At 58.6% G+C, this 27881-nt stretch overlaps 1 protein-coding gene across 1 annotated transcript in view; it reads right to left on the reverse strand.

Annotated features, from left to right (window-relative positions):
* The window catches only part of MAP3K1 (mitogen-activated protein kinase kinase kinase 1), a gene marked incomplete at its 5' end in the record, with an annotated part of 43800 nt that overhangs the window by 14028 nt on the left and 1891 nt on the right, over nt 1-27881 (reverse strand). The window contains 10 exons of the mRNA XM_081090550.1: nt 742-863; nt 3428-3700; nt 5996-6176; nt 6261-6342; nt 6814-6935; nt 8876-9024; nt 9369-9485; nt 10204-10398; nt 10619-10816; nt 12049-12199. Of these exons, the coding sequence (XP_080946676.1) occupies nt 742-863; nt 3428-3700; nt 5996-6176; nt 6261-6342; nt 6814-6935; nt 8876-9024; nt 9369-9485; nt 10204-10398; nt 10619-10816; nt 12049-12199 (1590 nt within the window). The remainder of the gene's footprint in view (nt 1-741; nt 864-3427; nt 3701-5995; nt 6177-6260; nt 6343-6813; nt 6936-8875; nt 9025-9368; nt 9486-10203; nt 10399-10618; nt 10817-12048; nt 12200-27881) is intronic.

Consider the following 27881-nt stretch of genomic DNA (forward strand, 5'->3'; position numbering starts at 1 on the left):
CATTCAAGTGGCCAGGCAGGCACCGGACTGTGAGAAGGCAGAGAGCGGGCAGCAGCACACATGCCACAGAAGCCACGAGTCTCAGAAAAACGCCTGTCCCACTGCTGACGACATGGTCTCCTATGCGCTTGACAAGCTGCTGCTCGCTGCCGGCTCTCAGACGTGTGTTCTCGCTGAGCGACGAGAACACCTTGCACACGTACCGTCTGGCCGTGAGCAGCAGCTGCGAGCAGGGCGGCGGGTGGAAGGGCGGAGCCAGCACCTGGTTCTGAGACCCCTATGGATGGGGGACAAGGAGACGGGCCGCGCAACACCTGCTCCCTGGCCGTGCTGCTCAGCGAGGTCTCCCCAGCACCACCCCGCTCACCTGGGCTGTCCCCGCCTCCCTCCTCGTGGGTCTCTGCCCCGTTAGGGCTGTTCTCGTCCCCTGTCGATGTTCCAGGATAATGCAGGGATAGACGGGACTGGGGGTGGGGTCGTTCGACACAATTAGAGTGAAAGTTCATGACACAGAAGGGGCTTTGTGGGGTCCGGAAAACGAGGCGAAGCAGGTGCAGTGATTTCACTGGCCCCTGTGCTGTGGATCTGCCCTCAGATGCGGTCACACCTGTGGTATGTACACAGCTGGCGCCCTTATCAGCGGGACTTCAGACGGGGATCTCTCTACAGGGGACCCCACAGCCTCACCGAGTCACATGCATCCGACCCTCCCGGGCGAGCCTGGCCCATCGGCGGCCTCACCTGTTGGCGTCTGCGCACTTGACCAGGATGGTGTCCACGACCGGCCGCAGGAGCCTCTGCAGCTTGATCCGCTCGGCCAGGCTGTGGCAGGGCGTGTACACGAGCATGGCCCGCAGGGTTTTCTGAGGGCGGAACGGAGGGTCAGTGCCACTACGTTTAAGAAACATCAGCGACACCGGCTCCTCTGAGGCCACGTGAGAAGCACAACCAGCGGTGAAGGAACAGACGACAACCACACAAATAATGACTGGAAGGTCAATGGAGGGCTCGGAAGGAACTCTGAGCTATTTCTGCATCTTTTTAAAGTCTGATTTGTTTCAAAGTGAAGTCAAAAAAAGATTAAAAAAAAAAAAGGATAGGAGCTGCCCTGATGGAGCTCCCGCAGCCAAAGCGGGAGGAACCGGCCACAGCTGCCGGCGGCTCAGGACGCTGGGGCAGGCACAGGCGTGCGCTGTGACGCTGTCGGCCACGTGGCCCGCTCAGGGCTGCTCACGCCTGTGGTGTCGTGGGGGAGTGTCACATCGGAGGAGACAGTCCCAGCTACAGAGGGAAGTGGCACGATGTTACCTGTGCGAGGGGGGAGGCGGAAGGTTCCCGGCCAGGAGTCCCCTTGCTCACTGAGCAGACACATGACCCCCTAGAGCAGTGCTTCTCCACCTTGGCTGCACATGAGAAGCACCTGGGAATCTTTTTAAAATCCTGATTTCTGGGCCTCATCCTCCGGAGATTCTGTTTCTTTGTGACTAATGTTGTGGCCTCACCCCATAACAAAGAAACCAGAATTTCCGGAGGATGAGGCCCAGAAATCAGGATTTAAAAAAGATCCCCAGGTGATTCTCATGTGCAGCCAAGGCTGAGAACCACTGCTCTACAGGATCAGCACAGGGCACAGTCCGCGGCCCTGCACGCCCACAGCGCACAGCCACTCGGGACACACCTGCCCGAGAAGAGCCAGCCAGCAGTGTGGACTAAGGGGTCAGGTGTGCCTGCAGGTTCGTGCTGGAAACAGTGGGAAGAGGTCAGAAGCTGGGTCTGTACTCTACGCGTCCAGAGCCACGAGAAACGCCTGGGAGATCCACTGGGAAGTGATGTTCCTCCCGTGATCGCACAGACTCCCGACGGCTACAGCACCGGAGCTCCCGGCGTGTCCCTGCAGACCCAGCCAGCCTCCTGTGACTGTGTCCCTCGGTGTCAAGGGAACTTTTCACAGCCCCGTCCACCTGCCACGGACACACGTCAGGACATGCTGCCAAGGCAACAGATTCCTGACCCTCTCGGAGCCGGGACAGCCAAGTGATGCTTCCAGGCCCAGCAGGGGCTCATCTGCGCTCAGCGCTCCTATGCTGTGCTCCGCACCACGGTGAGGGGCTTCTACTCCCAATCCGAGCGGTGACATCACTCACAGCCGGGAAGCTGGTCTGGGAGCCCTGCAGTCACACACCAGCAGGTGGCAGCCCCAGGACGGGAGCTGCCGTCTCTACCACCTGGACCACCGTCCAGACTGCCCAGGCCAGCCCAGTACGAGCTGCTCATTCAAGTGTCCTAGGTGGACACTAACGCATGAGGTCACTCAATTCTGGCCCAAATGCAGGTTCAGAACCTGCGGGCACCACTCAACCAGAAGATGCTTTAGGCCAGCGGTTCTCAACCTTCCTAACGCCGCAACCCTTTAATACAGTTCCTCCTGTTGTGGTGACCCCCAATGTCATTGTTACAAATTGAACATCATGAAAGCATAGTGATTAATCACAAAAACAATATGTAATTATAGATGTGTTTCCCGATGGTCTTAAGCGACCCCTGTGAAAGGGTCAGTTGACCCCCAAAGGGGTCGTGACCCACAGGTTGAGAACTGCTCCCTTAGGCACAGCGGTTTAGGAGGGTCAGGAAGAGACTGCAAGTGGGAGCAGGAAAAATAATGAGTTTTCAAACCAAACCGGGTAGGACTTCTTCTACCGCAAGTTCTGCACTGGGGGCATCGTGACCTTGGGACTTCAGCAGACCCGAACGGGAGGAGAGGGTGCTCCCAGGACCATGGGTGGAGGCCAGGGGTGCGGCTGAGCATCCTACCGCCCAGGACAGCCCTGCCTCCCACGAAGAGCTGCGTGGCTCCATAGTGCAGAGGCCGAGAACCTGCGCCCAACCTGCTCTCCACTCCACTCAGAAGGGGAAGGTCAGACCAGCCTCCACAGATCCACGCAGCCTCGCACGTCATCCACGCACGGAGACAACTTCCCACGCGTGAGCCAGGAAAACAACGCGGCTGTGGTTAGGTCACGGGACCTCGTCTGTGAGAACACGCCTGAGTCCACAGTGCTCGCTCACTAAGTCCGTCCCCCAGTGGCTACGCAGACGCATTCACCCGTCACCGGTCGCTCTGCTAGCACCCCACACCGCCTGTGAGCTGGGTCGTGGGAAGTAAGGAAAATGCAGAGACGTGGGCAGCGAGGCAGGCCGCTCTGGAGGGGAGTGAGCAGTCTGCGCGGAAGCCCCACCCGGTTAAACAGGGGAACCCGATGAGGGTGAAACGGAAAATGGCAACTTCCCGGGATTACGGAATGAAAACAAAATGTGGATTTTCCCGAGTTACATGAGGTGATGTGTTCCTGGGTCTTAAAAACGCTGCTAGACACAACCGAACACTAGCCACCCGCCCACGACATGGTTAGGGAGGGAAGCTACTTACTAAAGCGGCAACGTACACTTTGTAGACAGGGTCAGCGCAGACCATGGACAGCACGCTGCAGCAGGCCCCCACCACGTCGCCCGCGGGCGGGGAGGGTGCGCTGCTGGCCCCGGCCCCCGGGCTGCTCCGGCCCCCGCCCCCCGAGTGCCCGGTGCTCTCCCCGTGGGCCAGCAGCAGCGCCCCGCTGACGTCGTGGGAGAGTCGCCGCAGAGCCATCTCGCGGACGTTCCAGTTTCTAGAAAACAAGCAGCCAACGAGCTCCGTCCCGAACACCTGCAACCAAACACAGCCCCTCAGTGGGAGAAAGGAGCGGCCGAGTCTCCTCTCACCCCCAAGGAAAACTGGCCTTTCTCCCAGGCACGTGTGTCTGCGTACGTGTGTTTTAAACTTCAGAGAGAGGAAGGGAGAGAGGGTTAGAAACATCACTGATGAGAGAGAATCATGGATCGGCTGCCTCCTGCACATCCCTTCTGGGGATCAAGCCCACAACCCGGGCTTGTGCCCTGACCGGAAATCGAACCCTGACCTCCTGGTTCATAGTTCCATACTCAACCACTGAGCCACGCCACTGTAATTTTTTAGCTGTTATTTTTAATTGATAAATTGGGCATTTCTTTTCTTTAAAAAATCTCTTTATTGATTTCATAGAAGAAGGGAGAGGGAGAGATAGAAACATCAATGATGACAGAGAATCATGGATTGGCTGCCTCCTGCATGTCCCACACGGGGGATCGAGCCTGCAACCTGGGCACGTGCCCTGACCGGGAATTGAACCCTGGCCTCCCGGTTCATGGGCTGACATTCAACCACTGAGCCACGCCAGCCGGGAGACTGGGTATTTCTTAAACCTTCACCGCACCACACACTTTCGAGTACGTCCAGCCACTTAAAAACCGTAAGGAGGACCCTGCCGGGCGGCTCAGCTAATCAGAGCATCGCCCTTTGCTCCAAAAGGCTCACGCAGGAGACAATTGATTGATGTCTCTCTCTCTCTCTCTCTCTCTCTCTCTCTCTGAAATCAATTAAAAAGTCGTAAGAAGGAATTTTAGCCTCAGGTTCAACTGTAATTATTAGCTGAGGTGAACTCAGGCGTGACCCCAGTGAGTGGATGGGCACACGCGTGTCACACTTATTTCTGTGCTCCTCTGCTTAACAGCAACACGGCAGGGAAGACCCAGCTCCGTGTTTGCGTCATGGGAGTTTATGGAGAAAAACAAGCAAGATCAAGAAAAGCCGCCTCAAGAAAGGCCCCAGGGTGGGTGGGAGGGGCCTGGTCCCACGGGTGACTGTGGTGAGTCCAAGGCTTTTACTTGAATTCGTCTTGTACAAGAGTTAGATAAACTAGACAGAACAGGCGGGACTGTAACTAAGGAGTGAAAATCCAAGACGAAAGGAAAATTCGTGTTCAAACCAGCGAGGGTGATGCGGCGTCTGCGTGAAGGTGCGTGTCACCACCTGTGAAGCCACCGAGAACCCGGCAGGAAGGGGACTGGGTCTCGAGATGACGGGCCAATCAGCTACAAGTAAACTTAACACCTACGATAACTTACATGGAAGATTTCTAAATATCAGAGATGAAGAGACAGTTCTGGGGAAAACAAATGATGTATTTACCTGTGTGTTTAACAAAGTGACAAAAGCAAACGAATCAACAAGAAATAGGGACCGATTCTGCGCCCGCATGTTAGCGTCTGGCTAAGCCCTACTTCTGTCCCCCGGGATCTTCTTCCTCAGAAACTGGGAACATGCAGCCTCGTCCAACCTAGAGCTTCCCCCAAACCGACCGACCACGCCCGGAATCGCCAATATCTCCTGTCGACGCCAGCGCTCTCCTGGGGCCTCGGAAAGGGGCAGGCGAGGGCCTGTGCAAACGCCACGAGTGAACCAGGCAAAAGAAGTAAGATACACTTGCTAAGTTTGCAGGTGTTACTAGATTCATAATAGGTTGCTGAGAACAGAGAATTCAAAAGCTGCAGGATATGCAGTGAAAAAGGGAAGAAGTCCTACTGGTGTACAAGCGTGATGAGTTACTGTGCCTGTCTACAAATGTAAGGCAGGAAACAGAACTTAACAGATTATCAAAAATATTCCACTCCTCTGTCTCCTGGAGACACTGTCGGCTTTGAATTCTATTTAAAACTAACGGACTAAACAAGCAACTGAAATTCCAACGGACCGAGGACAAAAAGCCTGTCGGCAGAGAAGGTGGCGGAAGGAAACCCTTCCTCCAGAAATGGCCAAGAGGAGACACGCCGCCGGCCGGCTCTCACACACTCGGCAGCGAAGCACCTGCTAAGCGGGCGGGCGGCACAGGGAGGGGGAGCCGAGTTTCAATGGCAACAGGTGAGAACTATGACGAACCCAGCGGGATGGACTGGACACGGGCAGGAGGGCCCTGAGGCCTGGAGCCTGGATAACCGTCTGTCTCTGCTCAGACAGGAGTTGCAGGAGACGCTGACGCGGACGCTCCATGAAGCGGCACAGCCCCATCGCCAAAGGGGCCAATGTCTCCAGGCAGAGAGCAAGCCCGTCCTTACTGTCAACACCCGGGAGACACGCCGGGCTCACCTGGATCCAGGGCTCAGCCAGGTCTCTGTAGGCAGCAGGGATGTGCTGAGCCCCGTAGTGCGTGAGGCTGGAGCTGCTTTCCTGGGCCCTGTGCTGCGGTCCCACCAGCGGAGGCTGTGCCGGGGGCTGCGGGGCCGTCCGCAGGGAGGACGGGGAATCCGCGGGGCTTGACAGCTCGTGACTAAGTGAAAAAGCAACAACGTGCTGACGATAACTGACAGATGCACTAACAAGCGGGGACCCTGCAGCCGTTCCCCGTACTCACCTGTAGAAATCGTGGGACCGCCACTTGGACCTGCAGAGGGGACAGATCAGAGGCTCTCTGTTCCTTCGACATTCCTCTGCCCCTGGGAAGAGGATAAACCGCTTTATTCGTCATTATGCGTCGTGATTGTGCAGTGGCCAGTACTGGGTCAGACAGAGGGAACCTCGGACGCAGCACTGACCCGAAAGCAGCAAAGCAGAGGAAGTGCCACGTCATCAGCGATCGCACGGCTCTGCTACTGTGTTTCAAACCGCCTGCCACTCAGGGCCCTGGCCCATCCTCCCCCCCTCGCTCTGAGGTTGGTCTGTGATCTGCGACCCCCCCCCCCCCCCCCCCGCCGCCGCGTGTGCGCCTTCCAGATCCTAGTTGCGCTTCCTCTCCGCACTCCGTCCGTCCGGCCCTCCCGCGGGACTCCATCTCTTCACTACCACAGCTCAGCTCATGACGGACCGAACCTCCAAGCCATGCACACTTGTCAGGGGCCCTAACAAGTCAGCGGAGGGGAGGGCAGACCGTGTGCAGGTCGCGGAGGGCGGGCGGTGGCGCCACCTACAGATGGACATGCAGTGGTGGTGCAGCTTGTTGCGGCAGCCGTCCTCGCACACGGTCAGGCTCTCCTCGTCCAGCATGCCCAGCAGGCAGATGGGGCACAGCTGCTCCTCCTCGTCCTTGAGGCTGCAGGGGCGAGAGGGCAGCGTCAGCCGGGCGAGGGGCGGAGCCAGCGCCACGGGCACGTGGCCTCAGAGTGCGACCGGGGAATCCCGCTTGGCCGCACCCGTGTGCGAGCCCCTGGCTACGGTTTTCTCCCGTCACTCCATCCTCCTTCAGACTCACACCGTGCGCCTCTGCAGGCCTTTCCTGGCTAAGGACACGACGTAGGAACCACGACTTCAGAGGTAAGTAACCCGACATTCTGCCCGGCATCTTCTGAATAAACAAACTGCTGTGACTCTGCGCGCACACGCGCACGCCCCACCTCAAGGCTGCGAGGGCTCAGCAGTCCGCACCCCAGAGTGAAGGCACTTCGCACCTCTGCTGGGTGTGTGAACGGCCCATGGCTGCCAGAACACATCTCTAAGGCACACACCTTCACGTGGGCTTCCAGGAACATGGTGTGAAGGAACAGAGACTACGCACGCCCTGGGCATGTCCACGGCAGCGCTGTTCAGCACGACGGGAAGAGCCAACCGCATGAACAGCAGGAGGGTAAGAAAGGCAGGTCCCCAGACACGCTGACGGGAGGAGAGCGGCACGGCCACCACCAGGCACCATGACGCCTTTACAAAGGACCAGGGCCCACAAACAGTAACCAGGAAGATGCCCGCGTAGACCATATGGGGGTGAAAGCAGATTTCTGAGTGAAATAGTCAGAGGAAGACAAGTATCACAGGATCTCACTCATATGTAGAATCGAATGAGCAAAATAACTGATGAACAAAATAGATCGAGACATGGAAGCATGGAAGACTGCGGAATCTCAGAGGAAGGGGTCGGGGAGAGAGAGATCGACCAAAGGACTAGATGCAGAGATGCCCAGCCGTGGACCGACAGCAGAGCAGTGAGGGCCTGGGGAGGGGTCAATGGGGGAAGCGAAGGGGGAACATCTGTGATACTTTCAACAGTAAAGATAAAAGAAAAGAAAGCAGCATGATAGAACTCAAACTCGTACAGGATGGTACCATTTGTGGCAAAATTGCCACTTTATTGCGTATACTTGAATTATATTGTATACACATATGGATATTCCTAATATACAAAGTGCTTTAAAAATCAGTAAGAAAAATACTAATAACTCACTAGTAAAATGGGCAAAGAAGATAAAAAGGCAATAAAACCAATAACCATGAGAGAAGTACCAAGTGCATATTGAATTCATGATGCCATTTGTCCTTTGGGGCGAATAGTCTGACAGATACGATGGATTAGGCTATGACATGCCCTGGTCCCGAAAGACACGGCTGGGAGAGGGTGGCCCCCATGACCCGCGGGCGGTGCAGCCGGCGAGAGGGCTCTCAGGACCCTCATGATGTGCTGAGTGGCTTCTGAAATCATCTGAGCAGAGGGCAGGGACTAGTATTAGCCTGTGGCCAGGTTGTCAATTAAGTGTTATTGGAACAGAGTCACCTCTGTGCACTCACAGACCCTCTGTGGCTCCTTCAGCTACAAGGGCAGAGCTGAGCAGTATGGGCGAGGCTCACCGCCCCCCAAGCCCCAAGTGTTTAACATGTAAAGTCCCTGCAAGAACAGCACCTGTTAGTACCCGGTACAGCTTTCACTCATTCCGACAGTTACGCACCTTCACTGCCTTTTACATTTAAAAATGGGGTTCGTGCCTATGGTATTAGGACCTGGACTCTGTTTCATGCTGATCAATATTCTTCAAAAGTATAACTTCAATGGCTGCACAAACAATTCGGAACATGAGTGTGCTTTAACCTTTCTCGCTGGGCGTTTAAGCTGTTCCCAATTTTAATATCATGAGACACAGCCATCTCTGCCGGTCTGTGCATTTCTCAGATTAAAACTTTCTTCTTAAAGAAGAGAAGCATGGGCCTCGCTGGTGTAAATGTCCTTGCCCAGTGGACGGAGCATTTCAGTGCCTGACCAGTACCCACCTGCTCTCCGCACTGGCTGTGGCCGCGCTCGGCGAGGACAGCGTGTGGGAGCTGGACATGCGGGACACAAACTTCTGGATGGTGCTACGAGAGGGAGCTTTGATCCTCGAGCTACGCCTGCTGTGATATTTCTGGAACAAACTCTCAACCTATCATTGAAGAGAGAGTAACAATGACATTTGTGCCATAATATACACAGGAACAGTCCTAGAGGTTGAATTATTTGTGTTTTGTTTCAAAGTTTTTCATGAAGACACCCAAGAGCTTCAGAATGAAGAACACACACACACCTTCCCACGGACAGTGTACTACAGCCGCAGCGTTTACTGGTTTTCGGACTAGAAGACTAATTCATCAATGGATTATAAGAGAACTACTTATAGCCTGGAACCTACTAAATGACAGCTTAAATTGAGAGCTCATAGAAAATTTTTAGAAATATATCATAAAAATTTGTTGACAAGTTGACGCTAAAGCATTTATTTAAAATTACCTCAAAATTCTTTAAAGTTTTCCTCCACAGCATCGGGTCGGAAGGTTCCAGCTGAAACACGCGGAGCATGACGAACAGCAGGTGGATGCAGAACGCACCACGCCCACAGCTGCAGTTCTGCGGGGACACGGGGATGTGCTCTAGAAGGCTCAGCGAGCGCTTCTTAAAAAGTACCTCCAAGTCTATTGTACTCAAGTTTCTATTAATTGACAGGCAAGGAAGTCTACAGCTATCTCCACAAATTAATCTCTGATTTTTGGTAAATTTATTAAATAGAACAAATTTGTAGTCTAAAGTATACTAAGTCAAGAGTAAAATCTTCATAAATACATTAAAAATAGGTATTAGCCGGCCTTAGCTGGTGTGTTCAGTGGTTAGAGCACTGGCCCGCCACCAGAGTCTTGGGTTTGATTCCCAGTCAAGGGCACGTACTTGGGCTGCAGTTTTTTAAAAAAAATAATTCTTTATTGTTGAAAATATTACATATGTCCTTTTTTTAATCCCTTTGACCCCTTTCAGCCTGCCTCCCTCCCCCCCACCATTGTCTGTGTCCATGGTTATGCATATGAATTGCAGGTTTGATCCTCAGCCCGGGTCATGGCATGTGCAGGAGGCAACCAATGATGTCTCTCTCTAATCACTGTTTCTCTCCCTGACTTCCCACTCTCTCTAAAATCGATGGGAAAAATATCCTCGGGTGAGGATAAAAAAACAACAAAAATTGTTTATTAGCCCAAAATATATTTTAAACTCACGCGTTAGTTTACTGAATTTCAGAAAGCTGTAGTGCATAACCTGAGCGGGTGGCGGTTGGAATAGAGACACGTGGACCAACCTGCGGCCCGATGAACACGCGGTACTTGTTGTCTGGGCTGTCGCCTCCGATCAGGAAGGAGTTGGGGCCGATCTGCTGCAGCAGGTAGAGCCGGGCCCGCATCACCTTGTTCACCCGGCGGCTGGTCTCCTCGGGGCTGTACGGCGAGAAGCCGTCGGGGGACGGGGCTCTGCGCGGAGGCGTGGTTCTCCCGCTCTGAGACGGCACAGCATCGCGTGTATTAGGACAATGGCTCACTTCTCCAAAGAAAGAACACCCCCAAGTCCTGCCAGCTGCCACGGGGCACTGCATGTCTGGCATCACGGGACCGAACGCGTGTCCGACGCACCTGAGCCCACCCTCTCCCGGGCGGGCGGTCAGTTACACACGCGTCTGAGGGTCCCAGAAACAACATGTTTGCTAAACATGAACTTACCGGCACCGGGGACGCGCGCTTCCTCCTCACTCCGGGAGACTCGGCCTTCACCGGGCGCCCGGCCGTAGAGCCGCCGGGGGACGGGCTGCGGCGGCCTTTGGGAGCCGGGCACACGCTCGCCTGGGCCTCTCCTTGCGACTCAGCTGCCACGTTGTTCATTTCAGACCCGTCTCCTTTAATAGGGATTGGCTTTACCACCTGAAGGAAATGCCAGTGTTCCGATGACTTAGAAACACAGGAAGCAAACCTGAAGGTCACAGACCATGAACCCATGAGGCTCACGGCACACACGAACGGCAGCTCATCCGCTGTCACTTAGCAGGACTTCAACCACGAAGGCAAGCTGTCTCCCCCACAGACGCTGGGGAAATGTCTATCGTTTCCGAAGGGGATGCAGTTTACCAAACCTGCCGTTCCTAAACCTGGGCTTTCAGACCCAGCCCTGAGGCCTCAGGCCAATCCCAGCTCAGCCGGGCAGCCCGGCTCCGTTTCCGCCGACCACTGGCCATCGAGCATCTGCAATGCGGCCAGTGTGACCGAGGAATGAAATTCTTACTTTTATTCATGTTTAAAGTTAAACAGGCACATGGGGTGAATCCAGGGCTAGTTAATCACTGGGCAGGGCTGTGGCTGAGGGGTTTCCAATACCAAATGAACGGTTTGCTCGGTAACTTTTATGATTCTAGCCAATTCCCTGCCCAAGACACACACACACACACACGCACACGTGTGCACACACGCATCTCCAATGGCATCTGTTCGTAAAGAAGGAGCGTACACTGTGATGAGCACGGGGCCTGGGGCCTGGCCCTCCGTGAGGCGGGGGCAGCACGTCCCGGGTCTGAGGCAGGCCTGCCCCTCCTGCTGCGCGGCTTCCCTGCGCCTCACAGATGTGCTTTCTACAAACGAAGGCGCCCCCTCCACCTGCAGAAAGACCACGGCTGCTCCGCTGGGTGGCTGGGGCCGACCCGCCACGCCTCTGAGGCCGCCTGGACTTTACAGGGAAAATCACGGCCCCTCCTAACCTGGGCTCTGGCTGCTGCCCCCACCTGGGCATCCTTTGAATTGATCTCAAACCCGAGTCTACTTCATGTTTTCTGATTTCCTGAAAGATTCCTGGAATTAAGATCCTTGGATCCTACCTCAGAGATAAAGCATCAGAAGAAAACTGGAAAGACTGCTTTTCCTTTTAAAGTTCTAAGACCAGCGGGATGCTAAGGCTTTCGGGTGCTGGCAGTAGGGGGCAGTGCTGCCCAAGCATTCCGGCCCGCAGGCTCCCTCCCACTCCTGGCTCCCACCCCCCAGCCCGTGTCCGGGGCTCAGTGAGCAGGGTCAGCAGCTACAAGAGCAAGCAAACCGCCTGTGCACCTGGACTGAAGTCCCACCAGCTCCCAGCCGACGCCCTCCTCCCGCCCTGCGGCCCCACTCACCACCGGGCCCCGGCGGCTCCGGCGCTCCAGCCACTCGTGCCGCCAGGCGGGCATGCAGGTGGCCTTCAGCCTCTCGCGGATCACGCGCTCCTCCGGCCGGTCCTCCATCCTGTGCAGCCCCCGCAGCGTGTCCTTGCTCTCCATCTCCGGCCTGTAGGGGGCGGGCAGAGGGTGACAGGTGAGAAATCATTTGTGAGAACAAGTAAAACAAGAGTTTATACTTTCCATGGACACGTAACTAGAAAGGTCACGGCTGCACCCGGGCACTTCAGAGGGCGTGTGAGCATCACTGTGGCCTGCGTCCTGCTCGCTGCAGAGTTTACAGGCGCCGGTGCTAGGGCTGCCGGGGAGCACGGCTTCACGCCTCTAAACAGGAAGGCCCCCACCAGTGGTCGGCAAACTCATTAGTCAACAGAGCCAAATATCAGCAGTACAAGGATTGACATTTCTTTTGAGAGCCAAGTTTTTTAACTTAAACTCTATAGGTAGGTACATTGTTATTAACTTAATTAGGGTACTCCTAAGGCTTAGGAAGAGCCACACTCAAGGGGCCAAAGAGCCGCATGTGGCTTGCGAGCCGCAGTTTGCTGACCACGGCCCCAACCCGTCCTGCTCGCCAGCACTCACCCAGGGAAACTCGGAAATGATCAAGCAGAACCCTACGGTTCCCTCTAACTTCGATGTATTTCTTAGATGGTTCGTCCCGAGCTTGGGAGCACTGTTGGTCCACAGCCAGTGGCGGGAGAGACACGGACGTGTCCTAAGGGATCGGGGGATGGCATGGGGGGCACACACTTCTCCCTCCCAGCAGCCCCCCAGGTGGCACTGCTGGGGCCTGGGGCCCGGGAGCCCTGGCAGGGACACAGCTGGGGGTGGCGGGACCTGGACCGAAGCTGGTGGGCTTGAGTCAGAGTGGCGGCTGTCACTTCTAAGCACCGAGTCCTGGGAACAAGGCCGGGCCCAGGTGTACTCAGCACACGTGACAACACGCAGCCGTTGAGCCCACAGTTTCCGTCCCTCTGGGACGTACAAAGAATTCCAAAGAAAACAGGAAGAACGTTCGGAAGACTTTCCTATTTCTGAATTAGCGCACAGTAAAGGCGCTCTGCAATCCCTGCAGACACAACAACAGGAAGTTCACAAAAGGCGGAGTCACTGGGCCGGGCCAGACCACCGAGGCAGCGGCTTCCGATCGCCCTTCAGCAGAGCGCGGCCGGCCCCACCGTGCTCACGGCTGGCAAGGTGCCGGCTCACGCTGCTCCGATGCTGTCGGCACAGCTGGTTTGGAGACACAAGCTCCCCCTGAGACACCTGCCGCCTGGCTGACCCCTGGGAGGGCTCAGGGGGGAGCGGACTGCCCTGGCACGTGTGGCATCCACTGCAGCGCACGCCCGGAAGCAAGAACTCAAGGTGAACCGCGTCCAGCAACCTTCCCTCGCTAGGTGGCGCCCTTCCCCCGAGGATGGAAGGGAAGGCAGCGCACGTGGGCGCCCATCTGAGACTGCGCCGCCTCCTGCCGCCCCCAACGCCCTCGCCCCTGGGGGCCCAGGTGTTCACAGCTGTGCCCATTCCTTCCCGAGCCGAGAGCCACGCCTGAGGACCAGCACTGACCGATGCATTTTAAACCGGATGGTTCTGACTTAGGACCCAGCCTGGCATGTGCCCATCACCCCCAGGTCCTGCTTTAACGAGTTCAGTTATAAAAGCATAGACTTTGGGGGAAGTGGGCAAGTGACTGCTTCACACACAAAGCACATCGTGTGGCTTCCGCTTCCAAACACGACGGCCGTTCACTGCTGTGCAGGGAGTCTTCTGACTCAAGCCCTGGTCCCTCGGCCGACGCTGGGTTGGAAATGGAAACAAAGCTGACCACAAACGAATGTGGCCGGTGCTCAGTGAGCGGACGCCACCCGGGCACCAACAGGTTGTGGGTTCGAGTCCCAATCAGGGCACACAGCCAGGCTGCGGGTCCCCGGTCAGGGCGTGTGCGAAAGGCAACCAATCGCTGCTTCTCTCTGTTTCTCTCCAAAACCAACACAAACATACCCTCGTGTGAGGCTCTAACGGGATAGGACGTGAGGAAGGAAACCCGCCTGCCCCCCGAGACCCTGGTCCCACGTGCCCTCAGGCTCAGGGTCACCCCACGGAGCAGCTGTCGCAGACGCCACCTCCAGCCCCCTCGGGTGCCGCCCCTCTCACACAGTCTGGGTGTCGTCCCCACCCCACGGGCAGGGGCACCCGTTAGAAAGGCCTCCAGTGCCCACACCTGGCTGGGCGGTCCCCGAGGGCAGCCATGGGCCCTGACTCCTGTCCCTGCCCTCACAGAGCAGAGCCGGGAGAGGGAGGCTCAGTGAGGGGATGCCCCCCCCCCCCCAACTCCCATTTCCTGTCCTCACTCTGACAGCCCTGGCCCGTCTGCACTCACACATGGGCTGGGAGGAGGCTCCAAGCCAGAAAGATCTGGAAGACATTAGATGAGCTTCCGGAGGCCCTGGTAACTCAGTACCCACCACAGTTCTCGGCAAACTGCAGAGAGAAGCTGCGACTGTCCTGCGGCCAATGGGAAAGGGGCCCAGAAACTCCCAGTGAGTCTGTGCCTGAGAGGGGCCCGCAGAACCAGACTACACCCGGCTGGGAGCAAGGTGACGGGGGAGGGGCAGCTGTGACGGGGAGAACGGGAGGGGCTGGGACCCACGTCCAGGGGGTGGGGGTGTCTGGGCAGGAGGGGCTGGCACCCACGTCCAGGCTCCTTGGACCGGCCTCGCCCGTCGGGGGTGCAGCTGGCAGGTGCACGGAAACCACAGCAGAAGCATGAAGAGTAGGCACCTGCCCGAATGCCGGCTCCGCCCGGCTGGGGGAGCAGAGCAGCAGCTGGTGCTGAGGGCAGAGGGCAGCTCAGGGTCAAGTCCGCGGGACCCAGGAACACGAGGCCGGCGGCCGGGACCAGCGCTGCCCGTCCCGGGCCCTGCTCGTCACACACTTTGCTGAGGGGCCCACGTTGGCAGCAGCTTTCCCACCATTCGCTGCTCAGACCCGAGATGGCGACCGTCCCACAGGCGAGGCCGTCACCGCTCCCGAGGCGACGAGACCAATGCCCACTGCCCGTCAGCGTCCCCTCCGCTGCCGGCCACGGACGCACCGCGGCTGCGCGACGCCAGGCACCCACAGGACACGAGGGAGCAGGGCCGCCACCGCTGTCCTCACACAGGCCCTCTCACCACGAAGGGCCCAGGAGCAGCCGCCCAGGGGCCGCCACCCGTGCCTCCAGCACAAGTCCGACCGGAGCAGGCGGCCCACGCTGACCGGTTAGAACGGATCAGGACAGCGTTTCTGCAGGACGATGGGGGAGAGGGGAGAAGGCAGGGGCTGGACAGAGAGCCACCCCTGAGCGCGTGGGCCGCGGGCAGGGCCGCCGGCAGGGCCCTGAGCACGGCAGCGCACGCTTCGGTCACCACGCGGTCCCCACGCGAGCGGGAGTCCCTCTGTCATCGCTGGGACCGGGGCCTGGCACGCGGCCAACGCTTCCTCAATTTGTTGAATGAATGAATGTTTTGTTACCGCATCAGCTGCAATGATGAACTCAGAGAAGACTGCTATGGAGCATTTAGTAACCATGGAGACGCCATCACAGGCTGCTCCCAGGCACCCCGGCCAGCCCCTCGAGTCAGGGTTTCAGGAGCCGCTGCTACTTCACAGGAACCCTCCCTCCCCACCTTCCAGCCTCGGGCTTCTGCCATCTTCCTGCCTCAAAACAAACCCAACCCAACCAGCCCGAGACTTCTTGCTGCACCAAGCCTTGGCTCCCTGTGTCCCCCCCGCCCTGCTCTGGCCTCTCAAGGTGCACCTGTCACCCCTTAAGGGAGCACCGGGCTCCAACACCGGCACCCACACACCCGCCGCGTGGAGACCGCCTGCCGCCTGCCGTTCCTGCCCCGGGACCCGGTGCTGAGCATCTTCTCCTGGGACAAGGTCCCCCCTCCCCCCCCCGCCCTCCAGGGCCACCTGTCCTGGCATCTCGGGCTCCCCAGTGCTTCCTTGCTCTCTCCCGGGAAACCCCGCACCCTCAGAGGTAGGAGTCAGGGTTGACGAGAGGAACCTGGGCCTACGGATCAAGGAACTCAAGTGCCCACAGGACCTGCATCTGCTCATTCATCCTCAGCCCCAGCATCAGGGGCCTTCAGCCGGAGCTGGCGTCACAGGCGTAAACACGGAGCTGAGGAACGTCGTCCCCCCAGGGATCGCCTCACACACTGCCCGCCGGTAAGATTCAATCAATCAGTTCCAGGACCTGAGCGGAGCCGCTCCTGGCTGTGAGGGTGGGGTCTGACCTCTCGCTCACTCTCCTGCCTCCTGTCGTTGCTGCTCCATCACCCGGGCGCAGGGACCGCGGGGCCGCCCTCTCGCCCACACGCTCTGGGCACAGCCCAGCACTCACCCTCGGGTTCCTGCAAGTTTCCCTGAAACCAGGGGCCGGCCTCTGGGGCCCGGCTGCCGGCACAGGCACCACAGCCTGTCAGCGGCCACGCCAGCCCACAGGCACGCGTCCACGGGCAGCACACGCTGTGTGCGGCCAACGGGACAGCAGACACGGCACTAACGTAAGTGCAGACCACACGGGAACGTCAGGGACCGTGGAGGGAAGGGTGCTTCCTGGCCCGGAGCGGGTGTCATTTTTCCCGGGTGACCTCGAGAGAGGTCATCAACACAAAGGTCATCTCCGTTGTCTACCAGAGGCCCGGGTGGGGGGCTGCGGGTTTGGGGGGACGCAGGCCGGGAGGACCGTGGGTGGGTGGAGGGCCTGCGGGTTTGGGGGGACGCAGGTCGGGAGGACCGTGGGTGGGTGGAGGGCCTGCGGGTTTGGGGGGACGCAGGCCGGGAGGACCGTGGGTGGGTGGAGGGCCTGCGGGTTTGGGGGGACGCAGGCCGGGAGGACCGTGGGTGGGTGGGGGGCCTGTGTGTTCTCTCAGAGCTACCAGGCTCCTCTAGTCCCCAGGGAGGATGCCTGAGAACACACTGGTGGGTGGGCATGTGCTGCTTGTGTTATGGGGAAGAGCAAACAACAGATGACTGACAGGCACAGGCATATCTCTGTACTGAGTGTCGGCCTTAGACTAACATCTCCGTAACGCGTGCACGGGCAGCGGGCTCGGGGAGCCGTGTAACGCGTGCACAGGCAGCGGGCTCGGGGAGCCGTGTAACGCGTGCACGGGCAGCGGGCTCGGGGAGCCGTGTAACGCGTGCACGGGCAGCGGGCTCGGGGAGCCATGGAACGCGTGCATGGGCAGCGGGCTCGGGAAGCCGTGTAACGCGTGCACGGGCAGCGGGCTCGGGGAGCCGTGGAACGCGTGCCCCGGCTTGGTCACTGCTGTCACTGCTGCTCCTGGCACGAGGCTGCTGGTGGAGGGGGGCTCGGCACAGGCCTGGCCGCCGGCACAGTTAGAAACGCTCTGGCTTCAGCTAATAGAAAGCGCGGCTCACGGGTCCACATCCACAGGAAACGACACCCTGTGGGCCAAGGTAACAACATGAGGAAGGACATGAGCCTGGAGATCAAAGTGAGGGCTAGGAACCCAACGTGAAAAGCGGATTTGATCACGTATGCAAGCCCTGTCGATGCCCAGGACGTGATCTGCCGTGAGGTTTGTCTCTAAGAAAGGCCTGAGCAGCACTGGGGGGGGGGGGGGGGTGCGCAGCATGACAGGAACCTCGCCCTCCAGAGTCCTGTGTACCCAGCTCAAGTGTGTGCACATGCGCTGGGTAAGAAACAAACAGAAAAGCCAGGCCACTTCCTCAGTGTACGGACAGCCACACGCTCTCCTCAGACGTTAGTAATTAATCTAATGTGTTTTCAGTAATTAAAACCTGTGACACGGGCATCGGGAGGGGCCCTCAGCAAGAAGCAAGCACGTTACACGCGGATCCCGAGCACGTCTATGTAGCAAGCCGCTCACTAGAGAGAAGCTGACTTCCGACACTGGTGGCTATATCCTCCCGCCAGAGCTCGGCCCGGAAGTGGGAGGGAGGAGAGAAGGCAGGAAGTTGCTGAGCACAAGCCTTTCTCTTTGCCGTGAGCTGCCACCTGGACCCGCCCCCACCAGGCCGGCCCTGCTCTCCTGTCTCCGCTCCATTTAACTCGCCCAGCAGGCCTCCGGCAGCGGAGGGAACGCCCACTGTCCGCTCGGGGAAACCGCCGATCACGATCACTCGGTGTGTGTGCAGAGGACAGGCTCACTGCCTCGTTTACAGGTGACGCAATTGGCAGCCAGCTGTCAGGTCGCTCGGGCTGGCAGCACAGGCCCGCCACCAAGGCTCAGAGGACTTTGCTCTGTTCCTTATCAGCCGCGTCTGGCTCATGAGCAGCAGCGTCTGCTCCCTGGTCTGCGTGACCCATCCCGTAATCAGGGCGAGGAAGGACGTGGGTGGGGGCAGCAGGAGGGGCAGGCCTCCGTCACCATCAGGAACCGGGACCCCAGTGGTGCCGGCTGGGCGCTGCGTGCTCAGCGAGTGCCGGGAGCCGGTCCATCCTTGCTGTTTCAAGGGACCTGGCATATATGGCATACTGTTCTTAATATGTTTGCTCACCTTCTTGGCACTATGTGTTTTAACCAAGGTCACCTCTCTGAGAAAGGTTGTTTCCCCAGGTAGGGATTTTCCCCTGAAGTTAGGGAGGGAATAAAACCCCTTAACTAAGTGCCAGGCGGGTAATTAATCACTTTAATTATGAACAATCATACTTAAGCTACATAATCTTTACTCCCTGGAATGGAGATAAGAAACGCCCTAACCTTTGGAATAGAGATTGATAGGATTGGAATCAACTGGTATAAATACAGATGTAACAAGACAACAGGACACAGAACCTACACAGAACCTAGAGACAGAAGAACTTCGCTGGAGAGAACATGGCAAAAGATCCTGGACAGAAACTGGCCACAGAACCTAGAGACAGAACCTAGCGAGAGAACCTGGCTGAAGAACCTAGAGACAGAACCTGGCTACAGAACCTGGATAGAACATGGCAAGAGATCCTGACTAGAACCTGGTGACTGAACCTGGCTGGAGAACCTGGACAGAACCTGGCTGGAGAACCTAGCGAGGGAACATGGCTACAGAACCTGGCTGGAGAACCTGGAGAACCTGGCTACAGAACCTGGATAGAACATGGCAAGAGAACCTGACTAGAACCTGGCTGGAGAACCTAGTGAGGGAACATGGCTATAGAACCTGGCTGGAGATCCTGACCAGAACTTGGCTGGAGATCCTGGCTGGGCTGCTGATCAACTGAACGCTGCCTCCGTGTCATTCCTTCTTCGCCGACTCCGTCTACACCTTTGGGGACCCCTGGACCTGCTGGGGTTGGACCCCAGCAAGCGAGAAAGCTGGCAGCGTCCGTCCGGAGGGCGCAGAACCGCGAGGGCTCAGTTCTGTGCAAATGTGCTTCCGGCTGGTGCAACCCCGTGACTGAAACAGTGAACGGTCCTGCTCCAGGTCTGTTTGAAAGCCACAAGTTTCTAGAAGTTGAGCCCCAAGTTCTTAAGAGTAAAAAGAAAAAGACTGATTGTGCAATTCACACTTCCCAGAACTTGCCTCTGTCCAGACGATGTGACAAGAACCCCAAACACAATGAAATCTGAGGCGTCACGATGCGGAAACTACGTAACCCAGTGTCACTAAAACTGTGTCTCATGTGCACATGCACATACATGCTGTAACGATGAACAACAAAGTACACACGTGTACACGCGTCTACACACTGTACGTGTGAAAGGGCTTTGTACACAACAGGAAAAGCCAGGGCACTGCTCTGCCCAGAGGTGATCCCCGGAAAGGCCCCTTCCTCACACTGAAGTTGAGGGAAAAAGAGAGTTTTTAATTGTAAAGTTACCAAAATTAGATGTAAACTGTTCTCAGAAGTGCCTCCACGTCTGCTGCTGAGCACACACGCTGACGGCTCTGCCCTGATGCATCTCCACTTCGCAAAGAGCTGCTCCCCCAGCAGAGGGTTTTTAAGAACGATTTCCTGGTCACTTGCTGTCAGTTAACAAATATGACTTCTCTCTTTCCTGAGCCTTCGCTGCTTTCCATGGTTTTCTTTATCGTTGGTACCCAGGTTTAAAATTCCATGAGTTTGTAAGTTCAAAAAATGAATTGTTTCAATAATTCAAATAAATTTAGCCGTAAGAAATGTTTCAAATTAAATTGGGAAGTTGCTAGAGCGTGAAGGGAGCCCAGACGTCAGGAGAGCCGACCTGCGGCTCTCAGGGCGGCACAGCCGGTGCCACTGCCTTCGCGGGCCTCGCTCCCCCCTCACCTGTGAGGTCACCAGCGTTTGTTTACTGAGCGCCTCCTCCCCTCACCTACTCACCCCACTCTCCCATTCCCAGAGGGGAAAGTGGAGGCGCAGGGGCGGGGCCGCCCTGGGCCGAGGGGGAAGGGCTGGCGGGCTGACGCCGGGGCGGCTCCGAACCACGCCCACGCCCGTGCCCGTGCCCGTGCCTGTGCCGCTCCAAGGCGACCAGCCCAGCAGCTGAGCCAGCGCAGGGCCAGGCTGGGCCGAGGGGCTGCCCTGCGGTTCCCAGGCTGCTGGGGCGACAGGCCTGGCCCAGCCCCACGCCCTGGCCGCCCACACCAGCCGAGGCAGCCCTTCTCCGGGCCTCCTGACCCACTTCCGAGTGCCCTGTGGTTACCTGACAGGCGACAAAGGCTTCTTCTGTCCTCAGGGGACACCTGGGGGCTGGCCAGGGAGCACCGAGCTCCGAGGCCGCAGGAAGCGCTGTGTTCGCTGACCTGAGCCAGGAGCCGACCCAGGAGGGTCTGGGCCGCCTGCCCCCTGCGCTCCACCGAGGGGACGACCCCACGGGCCTCCTCCAGGTTCCCTCCTCCAGGCAGCCCTCACCACGCCCCCACCCCGAGGCCACGAAACCGCAGCCCCTTCCACCTGCTGACCTCTCCGCATTCCTCAGGGCCTGGCAGGCCCAGCTTCCCTCCCAGGAAACGCTGCCTCCGCCCGTCCTGTCCCAGCGGGCCGGCCTGTGCCCGGCATCACGGACCCCTGCCTGCTACCTTCACAGGCCCCCTGGGGGATCCAGTCCCTCTCGGAGTGCCCTGGGGCCCGGGGTGCAAGGCCGAGGCGGCCAGGCCAGCAGGGCAGCCACACTCTGCTTGGCACCAAGCACTGCCCTGAGGCCGCAGCTCTGAAATGTCAGCACCAAGAGCAGGAGACCCACCCGCTCAGGCGCCTGCGTCAGGCTCACCGCAGCATCACAGGGGGCCCACGCGTGTTCCAGAGAGAGGAACCCACCGAAGCTCTTGGAGGAAAAGGTGAGCTGGGGAGTGATGGGGCGAGGGGGACCGAGGGCGGCCAGCAGGTCTCTGCCCCTCACTCTCTAAGAGGCGGGGCCCTGAGACCGAACACAGAAGAAACGACAGATGACCACCATCCCTGAAACCCCACCCACAACACCACATGGAGAGAAGCAGCCGCAGGAAGGCAGAGCGAAGTTTCTCGCACAGGCGCTCACAGACCGGCACGGGAAGCGACACCGCTCTCTGCCGGAGAGAGGCAGCGGGAGTCGTCAGGACGCGCTGAGCAGTGGTGCCCGAACGTGGGAAACACAGGACGAAGCCCGCCCTCGCCGCCAGGGGCTGGGCCGCCCGCGCACGCCGGCTCTCACGCCAGAGCAAACGGGACCGGCCGGCGCTGCTCAGGGCCACGGCCATGTGACCGCGTCTTGGACGCATGTCCTTTGACTCGGCAATTCCACTGCTGAACATTTTACAGAACTAAACGCACAAATCCACACGCAATGGTGGTCCCTGAAGCCAAGCGTAACCACCGAGAACACACGACATAAATGTCTAAAACCAGGAAACCGGTTCACGAGCTGTCCACACGGTGGAATACTACGCAGCCATGAAAAAGACAGCCCCACGCCCGTCATCCAAACCACCACCCAGACTGCTGAGAAGCAAGCAGCTCCAGCAGGCTGCACCGTGTAATCCTTCCTGGTGGGTGACGAAGACACACATTTAAAAATAACTTCTGTTGCTTTTGGGATTGAGCAATCATTTTATGAAGATGTTTTATCCTATGAATTCTGAATCCCACACAGAAGGACTGTGTAACGGCACGGGGGTGCGCTGACCCAGAGCAACTGAAACACATTCTCAAAATTCAAAGTAAACTGAGATGAGAACGCTCACGCTTTCCCAGGTACATTAGCGTCTACAGTAATCTAGCACGTCTTCAAAAACCCAAGGTTCAATGAGTCATCTGACTTATTGCCCGGGGAGAATTCAGGAGAGTTTAGGAATGTGACAGAGATCCAGGCAGTAAGTAACAGACGCACCAATCACTCTGAAGGAGAGGAAAGTGAAACGTGTGTCTCAAAACACGTCTTCAGAGCGCGAAGACACTCCTGCCGCCCAGTCTCACCAGGAGGCGCCAGTATACTCCCGGTGACCAATTACTACGTCTCCAAAGAAGCTGCCGAGCACAACACGGCCAACAGACACAGCCACACACGGTCCCAGTCCACAGCCACAGGCGTTCCTCACGAGCAGCGCCCCACGGTGGGGACCCTGAGGGAACGCGCCCCTCGTGTCCCCGAGGCCGCAGGAGCCGCTCCCCCAGGTCAGCCAGGCGTTTGCTCCTCAAGGAGTAAAACGCTCTCTCAGCACCAGGTGCTGCCGGCCTCCCCGCTCAGCTCCCCGACGGGAGGAACGGGACAAGCCTGGAAGGGGCCTCACTCATTTTACCAACAAGGACCCGGCTGCCCAAGAGGCAGGGCCGGCAGTGCTGCGCTGTGTCCACGCACAGCCCTGAGGCTGTGCAGGTGTGTGAACTCCGGGCCGACGCCAGGTGGCCCCCGTCTGCAGGGAGCACGTCCTCTCTCCTGGCTCTCAGGGCCTCGCCCACGGCCAGCCCTTCTCACGGCTGCTGCCTCTCAGGGCACTGCACGCAAGGCTGCAAGAACACTCCCCGAAGGAGGTGTCCGCGAGGCTGAGCCGCGCCGGGAGCCCAGGTCCAAGTGTAAATCAGAGAACTTCAAAGCCGGGTCTGGTTACAGCCTCTGGCGGCCAGGGCTCTCCCTCCCGGCGCTGAGCTTGGTAAGGGCTGCGGGCTCAGTTACCAGCACCTGGGCTCTCAGCTCCTCTAGGCTCCTGGAACCTCATGCAGCGCTTGCCCAGCAAATCCTTGCTTTAAAAAAAAAATACATTTTTACTGATTTCAGAGAGGAAGGGAGAGAGAGGAGCATCCATGATGAGAGAGAATCATGGATCGGCTGCCTCCTGCACGCCCCCGCTGGGGATCGAGCCCACAGTCTGGGCAGGTGCCCTAATCAGGAACTGAACCCTGACCTCCTGGTTCATAGGTCAACACTCAACCCCTGAGCCACTCCAGCCAAGCGAAAATCCTTGCGTTAATGCCAGTGCGAACTTCTACTTGTCCCAAGTGGAAAGGCTGTCAGTAACAAATTAACACATTTGGGGTGAAGTACAGCGATTAGGACAAGATCCGAAATGTGGTCTGAAGTTTACACGACGTTCTGAGGACTTGACGGAAGGAATCGTCACACTAACGCTAACACCTGGTGCCTATACGTGTGTATGGACACACGGACACATACACACGCGTGCGCGCACACACGGACACACACACATGCACACACATACGCACGCACGCACACACGCTCAGCTCCTGTGGGAGTGCAGAATTACACGCTGAGCAGTCCTCTCCGCCCTGCAGGTGACCCTGCAGCGCACTGCTCCCTCCACGCCCGGCCCGGCCCGTCCGCCCTCATGGGAGGCACCGAGGGCGGGAGGCACCGAGGGCGGGAGGCACCGAGGGCGGGAGGCACCAGCGTGTCTAACAGCCAGGCCCTCCCGGGCGTCCACCCGCAGGAACCTGGGAGCGCCGACTGCTAGGCTTTACCGGGACCTCAGCTGGGCCCCGCTGTGCGGACGGAAGGGGAAGGACAGATGGCCCACCATGTGCACGTGCCAGGCTGCCAGCACCTCGTCCACTGAGCCAACAGGTATCTGCTGAGTGCTGCTGGGTGCCAGGGCTCCTGTCAGACGCTGGGTCCCACCCACCACGGGCGCTGCCCCTCGGGTCTGTGTCTGGGAAGGGCGTGAGACAGCCTGTAAAGTCACACCAGTGAGCCAAGATGGAACAATGAGAGTGGACCGGGGAGTGTTCCCGGCAGTGGGCGTGGGCGTGCAAAGGCCCAGGGGCAGGCGGTGCTGCTGTCCGAGGCCCTGAAAGAGACCCATCCTGTGGGAGCCGGGGCGCGTGTGGTCGGAGCAGGGCCTAGGCCTCGGGGACTCCCCAGGCTCATCAGGTTCTCTGGGCTTTCCCAAATGGAAACACTGGGAGGTTTTTAAGTTAAATTATCCCATTTACTAATTTTTTAAAATGAGCTCCTTTCCCCAGAGGAAAATTACGATAACCAGGTTTATTGTAAATGATCACTTTGGCTACAAACATGGAGAGCAGACTGGAAGGGCAGCGAGCAGGTCGCAGACCACACACCCGCGAGGCCCAAAGCCTCCACGAGGGCCGTGCCAATCACGGGCCAAAGGCATCGCCGAGACTGGCGGGGGCAGAGGAGCCGACAAGCCTGGGACCCCATCTGCTCACGTATCGTCCAAGGGGACGACGGGCACGAGGCAGGACGGTCAGGTTCACACCCGGGAGGGCCCACCTTCAGCCCGAACGCCAGGCACTTTCCGACGGCAGAGCCTCCGTTCCCAGCACCTGACCCTCTAGCACGGCTCCAGCTGCACTCAGGTGCTGAGCTGGCGACTTTCCCTTCATAAAACCAGTCGCTGTCACTGCCTCCTACTCGTCAGACGGCAGGTGCTCACACCCAGCGAGCGCCCAGCCTCCTGGGAAACAGGCCTGCCCGGCGCCGGAGCAGACACGGACCACACCAGTGGCTACTGCCGCCTTCGGACCCACCGGTTTTAACACGGCACCTGGAGAAAACAAGTCCATCCTAACCCACGGCACCTGGTACTGCTCCCGGGGCCAGACTCCAGCCGGGGGTCAGTGAGGACAGGGAGGACGCCAGAGCCGATGGACCCGCCGGCAGGGGGCTCAGTGGTGTAGCAGTTCGAGGACCACGTCTGTGGGCAGGAGTGAAGCCTCCGCCACCGCCAGCGCCTCCCCCTCGCTCACCCCCACCGGGCGCCGTGCCAGGGCGGGGCCGCCTCCAGCCTCCGGAGGCCTGGGGTCCAGGAGGAATTCCCAGGTGGCAGTCCTTTCAGGAAAAGGCGCTCGCTGGGCCTCGAGCCCCCACCGCTCCTGACCCCACATTTCAACCTACGAAACCGCCAGCGCGGCTGGTTCTCAGGGTCCTCCCCTCCCAGCAGCCGGAGCCCCGAGAGCCGGCCAGGAGCAGCGGAGCTGGGCCCCGCTGTCTCACTTTACGTTTCCTGGTCTTCTCAACCAGCAGAGCTGGTTTCTCCTAAGAAAGACAGATTGAGAACCGGCGACGGCAGGCGCTGAGCTTCTCGCCCCCCACCCCCATTGGTACTCTCTTCCGTGAGCTTCCCGTGGGGTTAAGAGCAGAGGCAGAAGTGGTGGGAAATAACCTGGTACCGAGACTGTGTCTTCCATCCAGTGGAAACGCAGCCCTGACCCGCATCCGTCCCAGGAACAAGGAGACCAGAGGCAGAGAGGAACGCTGCCCCCCCACCACTAACCTGGGGGGCCCCGCCTCCCCACAAGTCAGAGGGGCACAGTGTGGGCCGTGCGCTGAGTCCGAGCACAGGTGTCTGATCTGGGGGTCCCCTGTGTCACCGCACTGGACGTGGGGTTGTATGTAACGTGTTCATCCAGTGATCTACCAACCGGACGGGTCCATGGGGATGCCTTTTCCTCCTCACGCAGACGGACCCAAACGGACCCAACGCTTGGTGAACGGGTCTGAAGCCGACCCAGGGGCAGGCAGCCCAGGGAGCGTTCTCTCCGCGAGGGACGTCAACGTCTCCCGTAACATGAATCAGCAGGAGCGAGACGCCCACCAGGCGCTCCACCCACTCCGCTCTCCCGGCGCCAGGAGGCAGCGAGGCTGGCTGCACTGCGGCGCGGCCGGGCGACGGGCGGGAACGGGGCTGGCGCTGGTCCCGCAGAGAAACCTGCCAGCTGTGACCGGACAACGTCCGCCCGAGGCCTGTGAGTCTGGTTGTTGGTTTGAAAGAGAAACGGAGGCAGCACAGAGCCGGGGAGAGGGGCCCGCGCCGTCAGGACTGAGCCCAGCTCGGGGGCTGTGTGATGGCTTCAGCATCGCGCGCGAGTTCCCGCCTCAACCACGGAACCAGGACGCAGCGGTGATGACCCACAGGGAAGGTGACCCCGGAAAAGGCACTGCACACCCCACTGCTCGCTCAGCGCGCTCCGGCCACGGCGACGCCCTCTTCTCGCCCCTGGAAGGGGCCGCTGGCTCTCAGCCGGGTCCTGACCATCTCCCTCCCGTTGAAAACGTCCGTCCTTCAAGGCTTTCTGAGACAGCGTGGGCTCATCCCTGGCCCAGTCCCTCCCATCAACCCTCCCCCGCCCCCTGCTCAGCGCTGTCGAACTTTGGCTTCGGTGTGAGGCGGCCAGGACTGCGGACAACGCCGAGCCCAGGGCAGACCTGTCAGGCTGACACCCGTGAAACGTCGCAGGTGAGAGGCGGCCGCGGCTCCAGGGCTCCGTGACCGACGGTCACTTTCCCACGCCACCGCGGCCGAACGCCTCTCACCTGGCACGGGGGCGGCAAAACACATCGGCCTCTCACCCGGCACGCGGGCGGCAAAACGCATCGGCCTCTCACCCGGCACGCGGGCGGCAAAACGCATCGGCTGCCCTGTCCTTTCTCACTCGGAGCACTGAGTGCCGTTTTCCCCTCGGGGACCCGTCCCAGGAACTGCCTGGCCACCCCGTCATTTCTCCTGGCCGCTGGGCCAGCAGGCCGCTCAGACGCCAGGCAAGCTGCAGCTGGCCCAGCCCGGCTGGAGGCGACGGCCACGCCTCCTTCCCTATGTGGCAACCTTCCTGCCACAGGTCACAGGTCGGACGGTGTCTGGGACGTGCACCCTCTGCTCGGGGAGCCGGGAGCCGGGGACTGCTTCCTGCCTGTGCCTGGGGAGTGGAGATCGCGCAGGGAGGAATGCCGGCGGACCAGTCCCCTCGCCAGCATCAGATAGGAAAGGAAAACAAGAGCTGGCACCAGCGCCGGCTCTCACATTTCTCTTTCAGAGTCATAGTTAATAAGGTTAATCTCTGAAGAATGCATTAATTCCCTACCTGGTTCGAAACAGAGCCCACTCGGCGACCACGCAGAGCTACAAAACACACACATTCGAGGCAGGCTCACTTATGGAACTACTTCGATGACCTTATAAGGTCACCAACTTAAGTTAAAATGTTTTATTCTAGGTAACAATGTTTCTATGCCTCCTTTAGTAAAAAGGAAAGTTTTTTTTTAAATCACTACATTGTATTTTTAGGCTCCCAGCGACTAACAGGAAGTGAAAGCTGAGTGCCATGAGGTATAAAGCAGCCTACGGAACAGCTTCAGTTTTAAACAAAAACCAACATTTACAAGCGCAGACACCTCCTCCGTTCCTGGGGCCAGCAAACTGATAGCCAGGCTTTTTTGTTACAAAAATAGGATGGAGTAATTATATCCACCAAACTCACAATGGCCTGCTCACTGGAGAGTAACACTGTAATTTTTCTTCAAAGACAGTACATTGGAAGAAAAAAGCCCCTAATTCTGTAAAATAAGGAAAAATTCCAAACCCTTGGGCGCCACTTACAGGCACAAAGCCTCCACTGACTC

Source organism: Myotis nattereri (assembly GCF_964212035.1).
Source record: "Myotis nattereri genome assembly, chromosome: 4".
NCBI lineage: Eukaryota > Metazoa > Chordata > Mammalia > Chiroptera > Vespertilionidae > Myotis > Myotis nattereri.